Source organism: Lycorma delicatula, chromosome 13, assembly GCF_047948215.1.
Source record: "Lycorma delicatula isolate Av1 chromosome 13, ASM4794821v1, whole genome shotgun sequence".
In the NCBI taxonomy this organism is placed as follows: Eukaryota; Metazoa; Arthropoda; class Insecta; order Hemiptera; family Fulgoridae; genus Lycorma; species Lycorma delicatula.
Window position 1 is genome coordinate 5,009,729 of NC_134467.1, and position 14,630 is coordinate 5,024,358.

A 14,630-nucleotide genomic window follows, 5' to 3' on the forward strand; every position below is an offset into this window, starting at 1 on the left:
CCCAACTCGCAGCTTTCATTATTTATTATTACATTCATTCTTAAAGTTTATTTTTTATTGATTTTTTTACAATATACATTTAAAAGTAGACCATTTTTTGTGATAAATTGTTTCAGTAAATTACATACACTGAAGTACAAAAAAAAATTTAACAAGTTTCTGGCACAAAAATGATCACAGTAACTAAAAGTAACATAGATAAGAAATAAAAACTAACTAATGCAATATTTAGAAATAATTGGCCACTACATAAGATTGCTAAACTTTTTCACAAAAACTAGCCTACATTATTTTGCCAAGTAAAAAGAAAACAATATTTAATAACTTGGTTTGCATAAAAATTCTAAAATAGATTTCAATTTAACAAAAAATATATGTATGATCACAACTTATTTTGTACAGAAAACAAACGTTACTAATATTTACTTGAAAAATATTTTGTCATTATTAGTCCAGTGTATTTGCAGAATGCCATCAAAGTACAGTACAGGAACATGATTGATGACATAAGAGCATTTAGTAGCTCCAAGCTGGAATTTTGACACTATACAACTATCAGGAAAAGTAATTTTAAAAGTTGCACCAATGTCTTCACGTAAACCTAAGTTTAACTTATTTTGTACAATATTGAGAACACACATAATATCTGCCTTAGAAACATCATTAGAACAAAAAGATGTAATTTTTTAAAGTATAACTCGCATTAATGATTTTTGACAAATGTTACAAACAAATTTCTTCTTTGGTGTGTAAATTAATATGGTTCTTTAAATTTGAAAGAAAATTAAAAGCCTTTTGACAGAATTTACAAACATAATTTTTTTTCTTTTGTATGAATATTAAGATGTGCCTTTAAAGTAGAAGGTTGATAAAAAAACCTTTTGGCAGAAGTTGCAAACATAATTTTTGTCTTTTGTATGAATATTTAAATGTAATTTTAAATTACATCTTTGATTAAAAGTCTTCTGACAAAAGTTGCAAACATAATTTTTCTCTTTTGTATGAATATTTAAATGTAATTTTAAACAAGAATTACGATTAAAAGTTTTCTGACAAAAGTTGCAAACATAATTTTTCTTTTTTGTATGAATATTTAAATGTAATTTTAAATTACATCTTTGATTAAAAGTCTTCTGACAAAAGTTGCAAACATAATTTTTCTCTTTTGTATGAATATTAAGATGGTTCTTTAAACTAGAAGGTTGATAAAAACCTTTTGGCAGAAGTTGCAAACATAATTTTTCTCTTTTGAATGAATATTTAAATGTGATTTTAGATTAGATCTATCATTAAAAGTCTTCTGACAAAAGTTACAAATATAATTTTTCTCTTCATTATGCATAAGGTGGGTTTTTATATTATTATCATGAATAAGAGACTTTTGACAAAAGTTACTATTATTTTTTTTGTTTTTACCATGAAAGTTAATGTTTCTCTTTAAATAACATTTACATTTGAATCTTTCATCGCAACAGTCACAAACCAATTTCTTTCCTTTCTGGATAGGTAAATTGTTTTCCCTAATTACGTTCTTGACTAAATTTTCTTCTGTCGTTACATCACCAGATGCACACTTACATTCACATTTTTTTTTTGTAATTCCATCATGCACAGAATTATTTATGCATCTCTTGCAGGTAATACAATGCTTGGTATTTCCCTTGATGGTTTCTTTACTGACGGTAACCTGTCAAATTAAAAATAACTAATAATTACAATCGCAAATGAAAGAGACAAATCAAAAATCAATGTCAGATTATGACGTAATAAAACTGGCACAATCAATCTGTTTTTTCATGGAGCCCACTGTTACAAGACAAACGTACCTCGACTGCTTGAAAACTTTGCTGTTCTTCAGATTCCTACAGGATACAGTTTCCAACAAGGTGGTGCTCCACCATAAATTTATCGAGATGTGTTCCTGAATAACGCTTCCCGGATTGGATCAGATGAGTCCAACTGCACAGCAACGTAGATCTTCCAGATATGACTCTTTTGGACTTTTTCCTTGGGTTTTATTATAAGTTGTACAAAATAAAAGTAGAGTTTTTGTGATTTATAACAATTATTGGTAAAGAACCATATATACATGGTTTAATAATGCTGCAGATGCTTCTAAACATCTGCCAAGCATTAGGTTATTGTTCTAGATGTCTGCCATGCTACAAAAGGTGCATACGCTGAAGTTGAATAACCTGCATTAGAACATGGATAGTTGCTGTTTATTTAAAAAATAAAAATTAAATTATATTGCCCGGTTCTGTTAATATATGCTGTAGACTTACATTTTCACACTATACAATTAGATATTTTTAGATGAGACACCCTGTATATATATATATATATATATATATATATGATAAAACTAAGCAAACATTATTTATAATATATAATTTTATATTATAAATAATAAGATAAACAATATATATGTTTTACTTTGGACTTTGTATTTTTCTTATTCATGTATATTGTTCGGGCATTCCAATGCTCCCTTTTCTGAACTCTGGTGTCGCTTGGTTCAGCTGATGAAATATTTCTTAATAGACCTTTCAGGGATGATTGTCAAGGGGTCATCTGCGGTCGAACTAGGTCCCGAGTTAAAACACCAGAGGTGATTTGATTACAAATGGAGCAGTGAAGTTTGTTTAGAATCATTTCACCAGACAAATTTCTCCTATTTATTCCAGAATATATCCAAGCTCACCCTGTGGAGGCTCAAACTGGCTTTTGTAAAAGTAGTTATTTTGGAGAATAGTTACAAAGTCTGGTCCTACAGGTTACGCCCAAATATATATATTTGAATTAAGAAATTAAATGCATGCAATCCAAAATTTACAAGTAAGGTAATAATAATGAAAAATAACACATCAGGTTCCCAATTTTCCAGACTAACTGGTCTGCTTAAATCAAAACTAGGCAATTTAAAAAAAAACTAATACATTATTACTATCCAAATACATTATTTGGATGGGTGAAGACAGACTCGCTAAGAAAATTTTCAACGTTGTCAAGGCCAGTAAATTAAAGTCCATTTGGATAAAAGAAACACAAGATAACCTGGAAAGACTCAACATCTCAGAAGAAGAAATCAAGAACAGAAGAAAATTTTCAGATGAATAGAAATAACAAAATTGAAAAGCGAAAAAGAAAAAAAAACAATAAGAAGATGGACAGAGTAGAAAGAAGCAATATAGTGAATGGATTAAGAGTTTTGGCAAAGAATAAAAGAGAAGAAGAAAGTAAAGCCATGATTGGCTAAAGTTCATGTGAAGAGGAATAATCAGAAATAATAATAACATGTAAGAGTTAAGGATGAACTGTATGTAATCCAAAATTTACATACTAGATAATAATGAAAAGATAATATTGTCAAACGACAATATTTTGTCGTTATGAAAAATAATTTTCACAATTTTAATCTACAGATTATGATTATTTCAAATGGTTTAAGAAGTAGTATCAGTAATTTTATAGTTATCTTTGTTGGTCTGGGATTTAAAAAAGTAATACTTCAAATGGTTTTTCGCACCTACTGAGCAAAGGAGTGGGCGGATTTTATTTTCTTTTAACCAAAATTCATTATTTTTTCGGATTGTCAATTACTATAATTAAATGTTACCATTGCCATTTAAGGTTTTTGAGTCGGGATATGTATAGCGAAGAGGGTGGGTTCCACCCCTTTGAAAATAATTTTAATAAGGTTCCCTTCAGAGAATGGTATACATGGCTGCTAACAGAAATATAATGGGGCTGACAGCTGTTAAATAATAAATGTGGTAACTTTTCAAACAATCACCTGGTATATAACGGCCTATGTAAAACTAATAATAAAAGCAAATTTTTACACATTGTACTTTTTGTCAATATACTACTATATCTCTATTTTCTTTTATTGTACATATGTTCAAAATGTCTTCTTAATTTTACTGAAATACATATACTTTTTATTTTTTTCATTTAATGTCTTACCCATTAAACATTAGAATGATATGTACAGTATATATCATAAAACCTATTTAAATAGTACTTTTCAATTAACCAGATTTGGCCTGGTTAAGGTTCATCTGGATAATTGGTGTTCCACCATATGCAAAATCTAATATCCTTACCGCTTCATTTTCAACCAAGTTGGTCTCTTCAATTGCTAAAGGATCTTTTTCTATATCACCATTATTAATATCAAGCAGTTCCTCTTTCAGTTGTAGTAAATCTACTTGCTGTAATAAAAAACAAAATATGAATGCTACAGAGTAAATATGTTTATGATTTACTGTATAATTTATGAAATAAAAATAAATTGTATCTCTAATTCGCTTACCAATTACTAAATTAGTGCGCAATTAAATTTTTACTATTATTATTAGGTAACTTTAATATGCGAGATTTAACAAAATTTTATAAAAAAATGCTGCTACTCATCTTACAGATTTTTCTACAAATTGTAATCTTTTACAATCAAATAAATAATTGTTTAAATTTTTTATAGCGATAAATATACCATTTATCACAAACATCATCAGAGATAAGTTAGCTTAGATTTTGAATACTAATCTGATTTCTCATAAATACTTACAGATTATAAAAATATCAATTTTGTAATTTTCAGCATTTACTAAATGAGTGTTAAGATTGCAAATAATATTTATTTTTTATATCACCACATAAACATGAAGCTTGTGTGTGGAACATTAAATGGAAGTTTATAGCGTATGAAAAATGTCACACCTGACTGGTATTTGATATCGATCATGAAACAGAAATTTTTCACAGCAACTGAAATAATTTCACTGTGAGGTACAGGCCCGATTGCAGATTGCAATGAAGGATATTTTACAGTATGTTTAGATTTTTTAGAAATTCCAGACACACTTGTTAAACAAAAGTAACAATCAGTTCCAGATAGGTAAACCAAATGGCAAAGCCTTCTGTGTACCTTTCAGGTGCCATCCTCTTTAAATACACAGAAAAATTAGTGCATATTATATTAGAACCCCACGTCTTATCCTGATCACCAATTTTATACTGAAAGTACAAATTATATGCTTTTTTAATTAAAGGTGTAACATTTTTTCTATTCGATTTTACGGTAAACTCATCACATGTATAACAAAAGGCATCCACATCATTTACACAATTTTGAGGCATTATCACACTGCACTCTTAATGAACTTAAGACAGTAATAAGACTCAACAAAATTGATTCATTCCTAAACCCAGTGCTTAATACAAACACAGCTGTGTTTTCAGCTACATTTTTTGACCTGCACAGACATGATTAATCTTCTCCATGAAGGCTACCTCTTCAGTATTAGATATGATATAATATGCGACTGTGATATGATTTAATTCATTGCCTAGTATTGTTTATTTATAGCTTACAAATTATGTTAACAAAGTTAAACAATAAAAAATGAGCTAGCAAAATACAATATAGAAGCAAAAAATGCTAACTATATGTTGAAAAATTAAAAAAATCCTTTAATTAAAAATTATAATTTTTTCAAAAATGGTGGGCGATAAAAAGATTGAGTTCATATTTGTTTTTAGCATCAAAAATCAGAATAAAATGATGTATTGCATGTTAGGAAACAAAAATTATGTTTATCTGTGTAATTAAACATAATAATACTGTAACAAATGACCACCCGTACTTGTGCATTAAAATTCTGGATTTATTTACATGAAGAAGGTACAAGAACATACAGATATGTAAATAACATTTATATTGCTATAAACTTTTATGCTTAGTATATTGTAAAACTGAATATTGTTATATCTGTTGTGTTAACACTAATTTGTAACAATTTAAATAATACAAAAAAAAATTCCCCATATTATTAGTGTCAATGACTATAATTATAATTATAAATTTACCCTTAAGTTTGCCTTCCTTGGTTTTCATCAGCTCCATTACAGGATTTTACATAAAAAACCACAAGTTATTAAGAATGGATTAGAATAATAACTAATTATGTACCAGTTACAAAGGAACACAAAAAACATGATTCGAATAGTAATTCATATACATTATTTGTCATTATCCAATCATCTATTTCATTAAGGAGTTTTTTGTTCACTCTGCTGTAAATAAAATTAGCAGGAATAAGAATTATTAGTTTAGAAGAAATACACATATCCTCTGCAATCATTTTTTTAATGCTTTTTGATATGTTTATTATTGTGAAAAATATACACAGAAGATGTATATTTACATCCTTCAATCCTTCAGTCATCATCATATCAACTCAGTTCACCGTGGGACAATTTGATGATGATGATATTTATGAAATGTAAACAAACAGATGTGTGGCCATTCTTGGGGCATGTGTTCGACTCAACCCAAACAATCAAAGTACACCGGTACTTATGTTCTAACAGTACTACAACTAATTTCTTTTTCATTTTACTGAAATACATCTATATATTTTTTTTTTACTGTTGTGTTAACCATTAAACATTAGAATGATATGTGGAGAATATATGATAAACCTTTATAAAATTATCCTTTTCAATTATCCAGACTTGGCCTTGCAAAGGTCCATCTGCATAATTGGTGTCCCACTCTGTATGCAAAATCTAATACCCTTACCACTTTATTTTCAACTTTTAAATTTTCTGATTTAATTAAGTCGGTCTCTTCAATTGCTAATGGATCTTTTTCAATATCACCATTGCTAACATCACAGTTCCTCTTCCAGTTGTAGTAAATTTTCTTGCTGTAATAAAAAGAAAAACACGAATGCTATGAAGTAAATATGTTTATGACTTTTTGTATAACTTATAAAATAAAAATTAATATCTCTAAATCGCTTACCACTTACATAAATGGTGCAGCTACAGTTTAATTATTACCACTATTATTAGGTGACTAATATTCCAGGTTTTGCTAAATGTTACAAAAAAATGGTGCTACTAATCTTAAGGATTTTTCTATAAATTGTAATCTTTTAAATCAAATAACTGTTAAAACTCTTGCGGTAAATTCTCAAGATTTTGGGTTTTCTAATCTTTCTGACATTATTGTTAAATACTGCTTCTGGTGAAATTTTTTACTTAATAAATATAATTTACCTTAGAGATAACATTACCTAAGATTTTGGATTCTAATCTTATATCTCATAAATTCTTACCAGATATAAAAATATAAATTTTGTAACAATTAAAATTTATTAAATTAGAGTTTGATTGTAAATAATTTTTGTTTTTTATTTTGCCACGTAATGTTGAGGTTTGTGCATGGAGTTTGGAAATTCAATTTTGTAGTACATGAAAAATGTCATGCCTGACTGGAATTTGATATAGAAATTTTGAGGAATTGCAGCTATGTATTAATAATATTGTTGATAGTCTTGTACTAAAAAAAGGAATCTTTATCTAATGATTCCAAACATTTTTTAAATATGCTAATAAAAATGAAGTTACATCTTCTTTGTTATGTACTTAGTATTTTGTACTCGTGGGTTTCATGCCCACCTATTTGAATTAACTAAATAAATAAGCTTTAAATATTTACCACACTTACAAAAATTTTAAAACTTACCTAATACCAATTCATTTTATCACCCAACCCTCTGCTTGAGGATAAAAATGGAAAATTATGCCTTAACAACAAAGACAATTGCAAAATGAACGAATGTCCTTTGAAATATTATTAAACTTCCATGTATCCAACCAAAAAAAAAAAAAACTCAGCACAGATGATAGGACTTCACCGTCCAATTTATGACCCTAGCAAGCATGACATCTATATGTTGCTTGTGTCTAGCGAGTCTGTTACTGCGACACACCTCACATGCTAATCAGCTGATATGATGTTATATCGTTAGGTGGTTTACTTAATTTGATTGGTTTCAGCTATTTTCCATAGATCCAGGAAATATTCAAGTTTGAAAATGGATGTAAAGTAATAATAACTAGTTAAACAAGATCTTTATGATGAGTGAAGTTGACACTACATATTTTATGAATTAGATGGTATTCAAACGATGAGGATACTGGGGAGTTTAATAGTTTAATGATAAGAAAATTAGCATTTAATTTTACAAAAGCAGCAAAATTTATCTGTTCTGAATGCATATATAAAGTCCTTAAAAAAATTTATTCATATATCAAAAACAGATATTGGGTTGTGTATGAGATTTTTCACTCATATTTCTTATTTCTACATGCCAACAATTGTAATTTATTTAAAACAACTTTTAAATCAAAAATCTTTTTGCAAGAACTTAAAATTAATTTAATATATATTCCTAGAATTAAGCTTAACATCAACAAAGCAGTACTTGTTGATAAGATTTCCTGTCTACATCTATACTATTATATAAACGGGAAGAAGTGTTCGTTTGTTTGGGATAAACAAAAAAAAACTACTTAATCAATTGCAACCAAACTTTTTACTTCATGTTTCTCAGCATAACTGTGAAGGTTTTTAGATACCTTTCTGATCTAGAAAAAAAAAATGAGTATATGTTTGTAGTAGTGGCAATTTCCCGGTTATGCACAAACTTTAATGAATTGAATTAATGAACTGTGAGTCCCCTATCACTGTGTGAACTGGGTTTGAACTGAATGATTTGTATCAGTCGTTTGAATAATATTACAAAAATAATATGAGTAACATTAAATAAATTTAAAAAATTTCTGTTTAACAATAATGAATGGGCTTCCTGTGGGGAATGCGCGAGTAGCTAGTATGGTAAGGTATACGAGCACCTCGTAGGAGGCTAGACCAATCATTACCATCAACTGGCAACAAGCAGGGTGCCCTTGGGGTGGTTTAGGGAGGGGGATATGCAATGTGGTACTCTTATAATAGCTCTGTAAACAATCAAACGGTTTTCAAAATTCAAATGGGGTATTTGTTAGTAGGTTAAAAACTAACTTTTGCATGCTCAGGTCTAACAAATCTATACTCTCGATCTAACAAATCAGAACCTTGTGGAGCCCATGAGTTGGTTCTGAGATTTGCCTGGGCTGATCTGTCCTGAAGGGTCCAGGTTCTGGTTAGACAGCTAGTCTCTTATAAGAGACCTAATATGTGCTTAACCCCTTTCAGCAACCAAGTTACAGGATCATGGAGTTTTTATACAGAAATTAAAAAAAAAAACGTTTCAATGACTATTTTTGAATATACACTTTTTATGTTGTTATAATACTGTACAAATATAAAACCCTATACATTATCATATTTTTGATACTGTACTATCGATAACTGAAAGTGAGCGTTCACAATAAAAACTGAAGTCATTGATAACTTCGCAGGGAGCTAACTTCAAATATCTTTTATAATAATATGGTTAATATATTACTTTTCCTAATGTAAATATAAAATTAAATTTTATTTCATTATTTTCATTTCATTAATAAAACTTTATGTCACAACTGTGATTAATCTGTATCAGATCAGGTTTTAATTACTAACCTGATAAATATGACAAGTAAATATAATTAACAACCGATTACCCAGAGCTTATTAAAATGAGAACTCTATCAACAAGTTAAAGAAACACATTTCAGACATCACTGAAATTTAAAAACATTTGCCTTCGCACATTAACCATTTATCATTCACACACAACTTAAATCTATATAAATGAAATCGAAGTAAATAGAATTAAAAACAATTTTTTTATAACAGAACACACTGAAATAGCAAAAAAAATATATATATGTATGTATGTATGTATTTTTGATTAATGATGAATGGTTAATTTTTAAATTTCAGTGATGTCTAAAATGTGTGTAGTTTAACTTGTTGATAGAGTTCTCATTTTAATAAGCTCTGGGTAATCAGTTGTTAATTATATTCACTTGTCATATTTATCAGGTTAGTAATTACAACCTGACCCAATACAGATTAATAACAGTTGTCACACACACACACACACACACACACACACACACTCACTCACTCATGAAATTAACAAGAGACAAAGCATGTTTGTTACAATATCCAATAATTATAAATACTCACATGATCTGGATATTCAATCTCTTCTTCTATCTTCACAGAGTGTAAATAATTAATTTCAAGTTCATCGGTTTTCATGTTAAGATTAAACTGTGGTGAAACTTTATCATTTAATGTGATCTCAGATTCCTTTAAAAATAAGATAAAAGAAAAACCTTACAAAATATGAAACTAATTAATATTCAATAAATAATCTTTTTATTCTGACTGGAACTTAATCATACCATTATATAATTATATCCAGTCAGCATAAATAAATTATTAATGGAAAAACAAATTGTAATATAAAAAAAGATGTGATTAAAGTCTATATTAATTGTTTATATAAAATACATGAAATTATGTTAAGGTAAATATTTAAACATAAAAAATCACAAAAAGATAGTTCACAATTTAGAGGGTACTACTGAAAATTATCTTGAGCATATATTTAAATGCATGTTGATCGGAACGCAGATAAATTGTGCCTTTTTTGTAATTAGTATTATTTAAAAATTCATTAACAGTGGAATGTTGTTTCCATTAAAGAGAAGCACAATAAGGCCCTTTCTCGTAAGCTGAAGTATTGTGTCAAGTTATGTGTAAACAGTACTGCTGTCTGGTTCAATTCAGATGGACACTGTTACTTTTTAAGAATAAGTGACAACTGTTTTTAGTAAAGATTGCACATTCATAAATATAAGCATAAGGATAGAACAGGATATTTAATTTTCTAAATACAGGTCTACACCATTAATTCTAAATCTTTTCACTGCCGCCCAAATTGAGAATCAAAAATTTTCTAGCACCCCCAAAATGTTTAAACTTACCATCTGTTAAAAATAATAATTGCAATTGCTGTTTTTAAGTTGCACTCTTAAAAACAGTATTTAAAAAATCCTTTAATTTCCACATTTATTTGTATCAATACGTTGCTTAGATCGGGAGATATGCAGCATTAAAGACAAAAGTGTCCTTTTCTCTTTGAAGTGGATTATTTTGGTTCAGAAAAAACATTCAGATATAAAAAAAAAGAAATCGCAGCTGAAGTCTTAAGCTTTCAAACAATGTTAATGGAGTATAGTATACTGAAAAAATTTTGTTTCCACCTTGCGCTTGATCAAACACGAAGAAAAACTTTCTCACAGATTTTTTTAAAAAATTTGATGATTTTTGAGATCTGAAGTACACTGTCAAAAAGTAGAGTATTCAAGCTTTAATCTTTGTTTTATTCCTCTCTCTAAGCTTCTCGGTTGCAAATTTAAAGTAGTGTGAATACAATCATTTTTTATCATAAAATATAGGCGTCCCTTTAATTTTTTGTACTAGTATAGTAGGTATTTAAATTTAGTTTTAAATATCAGGAAAACATAACTTTTGCCTTTATTTTTAATCAGCTGTCACCTTCCTAGACTGCCTGAACGCCCCCAACTTTCTGTAGGCTTTTTACCACCCCTCCTGAAGGCCTCCAGCGCCCACAAGGGGATGTTTATCGTCCACTCTGAAAACGAATGGTCTACACGATTCACTTATAAATACCAGATAATGATCGGACAGCCCAATTTTCTATTTTAAAAATTCAATCTGACTTTGAGGGAGCGCCAAGATTTGATATTAAACTTTATGTAAGAATATGCAGGCATATAATAAACATTTCCTACAAACTGCATACTTTCTGACTAAAAAAAATCAATTTCTACTATAATAATCATTTTATTATTATAGTCATTGTTTCATGCTCATCTCCATGGATCTCACACTTTCATCAGGAGGTCATGGGTTCAAATCCAGGTCAATCATGTCAATTTCCGCACACTACAAAATTCATTATCATCTATGAGGAAATGTAAATGGGCATAAACCTGTGGTTACTGTAGAAATAAAGATTAATAAATAGTATATGATTATACCATGCATCTGATAGTCTTATATTTTCGGTAATTTTTTTAACTTTGTTAAACTGTGTGTAAATTATGAACATTTCTCTGAATAACTAATATAAACTATACTCTTCGACATTTTCCTTTTATTAGAACTACATTATAAAGGAAACTCTACAAAAATCTCTTATAAAGATATTTAATCAGCTGTTTAAAAAACTAATAACCTACAGGAAAAATTAAAGAAACTGAAAATTTCAAATATCCAGGGGAGATTAGTAAAGTCAACATCTCTGAAAAAAAGCCATTTGTCCAAATCAGTAAAATGGCTAGCCATCAATTAACTAAAAACACCTGCAGTAAAAAGGTAATATCACTCAATGCCAGACTAAGACTAGAGGTTGGGAGGTGCTTCAGCAGGAACAGTCGCTTAGCGACCATGAAGTGATCTATTTTGAACTGGAGGCCTCATGGTCATGAGGGGTTGATGTATAAGTAAGAAGAGTGGTTAGTGCGTTGGACATTGAGAGGGTGCAACATATTGTACAAGAGTGTTTAGGTCACCTCAGTGACATTTCACCAGAGTTTTTAACAGAGGTAATTTTGAAGGCTTCCCATATGGCGCTAGAGAAGGCACGACCAAAGGATAAATGTGTATATTGGTGGTTGCATGAGGTAGCGGCAGCTAGAAGGGCTTATTTTGGTGTTTTTGGTGCAAGAGGCGTCTGCAGTGGGCAAATTGTAGAGATGCGACGGAGGAGACTGGGAGACTGATTTGGCACTGGAAGAATTAAGGAGGTGTCGGAAAGCTTTTAAGAAAGAAATTATGAGCAGTAAGAGAGAGAAGTGGCAGGAGTTATGTGATCACCTCGATAGCGAAATATGGGGAGACGCCTTCAAGATTGTTAGTAAAAAGTTCAGGAGAGCGTTACCTGAATTGTTGAGGGGCTACTGGAGGACTGCATGGAGGTACTGTTCCCCAGGAAGCCGTGTGAGGTATTGGAGGTGGTTGCTATATTTTACATTGATGAGACATGGGTTAATGAAAATCATAAAAATTGGTTTATGAATGAAGTACAAATAACTTACAAGATGGGAGTGCAGTAATAATAGATAACACAACTTATCTCCCTTTTGTGGTACATAAAATTACCACAAAAGCTGGAGGAAAGCTGAAATCAAACAGTAGCTTTAAGAAAAAGTGGTTGCTTGCAACCGCTTTTACACTTTTTTTTTTAAATTATTGCATTCTAATAATATGTATAATGTTTACAGATACGATTTTAATGCCTTTATGTAATCTGTTATTCTTTTTATATAGATGTCTTTGATAGAAATATTGCGAATAATTGTAAAAATAAAAATAAATAGAAATAACAACACCAACAATATAGTAATAATAATAATACTACTTACAAAAACTAAAATTTGTAATATTAACGATGTATAAAGTCTGAGTGTTGCTGGTCATTATAGCAACAAACATGCTGAACTACTAGTTGCAGCTGTACTTTTTGAATGATCTTTTTTAAATCATCCCAACCTCAATTAAAAGCTTAATATTAAATACTTTACTTTCAAAATATCGTCATCTTATTCAAATTTTTTCAATGATTACAATGATGTGTTTTTCCCCATAAAATAATCATTGAAACTAAAGATAGGTTGTCTCGTAAAAAACACTGTACGCTTCAATAATACTAGTTTTGGGCTAAAATCTTAATAATAATTATTGAGAAACAATCATTTAACCTACCCCAGCAAATGCAATTTTTTGCCAAGCTCTTTTGTATGAAAATCACAGTTTGCATAAACAAATTAATATAGTTCCTGAAGAACATGGTTTTTTGGAAGGTAATCTACGCGAACAAACTCAGAAGTAAAATTCATATGAGAAGTGTCGGAAGAATTAGAAATTAAAACAGAAGTAAGACAACAGAGAGTTCAGCATCAATTCTTTTTATCTGTGACCAAAAGAAAGTAATAAAAGATTGGAAAAACAAGATGAAAAACATTGGAACAGACCAGTAAATAAAATTGAGTCTGAAATTGAAAGTAAGTGCTTAGCCCTTGCTGACAACATTACAATTTTCATGGAGAACCTCAAAAAGGCAGCTGAACAAGTAAAACACTTAAAATAATTTGCAGGGAAAATAAGGCTAAAGATTTCTTTCAAAAAGGCAGAATTCACAACCAACCAAGATTTCCCCAAGTCCCTAAAAATGAAATTCGGGTAAAACATTAAAGTTAACAAATTTAAATATATGGGAGAAATAATCCAAATTAATGATTTAGATGAAAAAGGCAATCAAACAAAAGTGAGAAAAATAAAATTAGCCGACCAACTAACAAAAGATATTTTGAGCAAAAAGGACATCTCAGTAGATACCAAAATCAGGCACTAAAATACAGTAATCGAACCAGAGGACATGTTTGCTTCAGTTTTTTAGCGGGCAAAAAACATTTTCGTTATGAACGAAACAGATTTTCAACCACATTTACAGAAAAAAAGAATGGAAATCAACAGATTTCAGTGGTTTTAAGTGAAAATGTTAATATTTTTTCAAGGAGATAGTACAATACAGAATAATGTTCAGAAAACCAGTAAAGATTTCACAGAAAGGTAGAAAAAAGAAACAACATTTGCTCAGAAGAGAGAAGGGAAAAATAAAGCAAAAGAATGAAGAACTGTTGGAAAACTGGAATAAACATTTAGAAAGAAATGAATGTAAAGTAAAATATTGCCTCAAACGTACAAAAAAAAAATTAAAAAAACTTGCATGTTCATGTGATGTATTAGT

General features: G+C 29.5%; 1 protein-coding gene across 1 annotated transcript in view; it reads right to left on the reverse strand.

Annotated features, from left to right (window-relative positions):
- Nucleotides 1–1,081: 1,081 nt before the first annotated feature.
- LOC142334000 (uncharacterized) overlaps nucleotides 1,082–14,630 on the reverse strand; it is a 28,356-nt gene continuing 14,807 nt past the window's right edge. The window contains exons 3-5 of the mRNA XM_075381666.1: nucleotides 6,590–6,716; nucleotides 4,110–4,217; nucleotides 1,082–1,687 (exon numbers count right to left, since the gene is read on the reverse strand). Of these exons, the coding sequence (XP_075237781.1) occupies nucleotides 1,190–1,687; nucleotides 4,110–4,217; nucleotides 6,590–6,716 (733 nt within the window). The 3' untranslated portion in view covers nucleotides 1,082–1,189. The remainder of the gene's footprint in view (nucleotides 1,688–4,109; nucleotides 4,218–6,589; nucleotides 6,717–14,630) is intronic.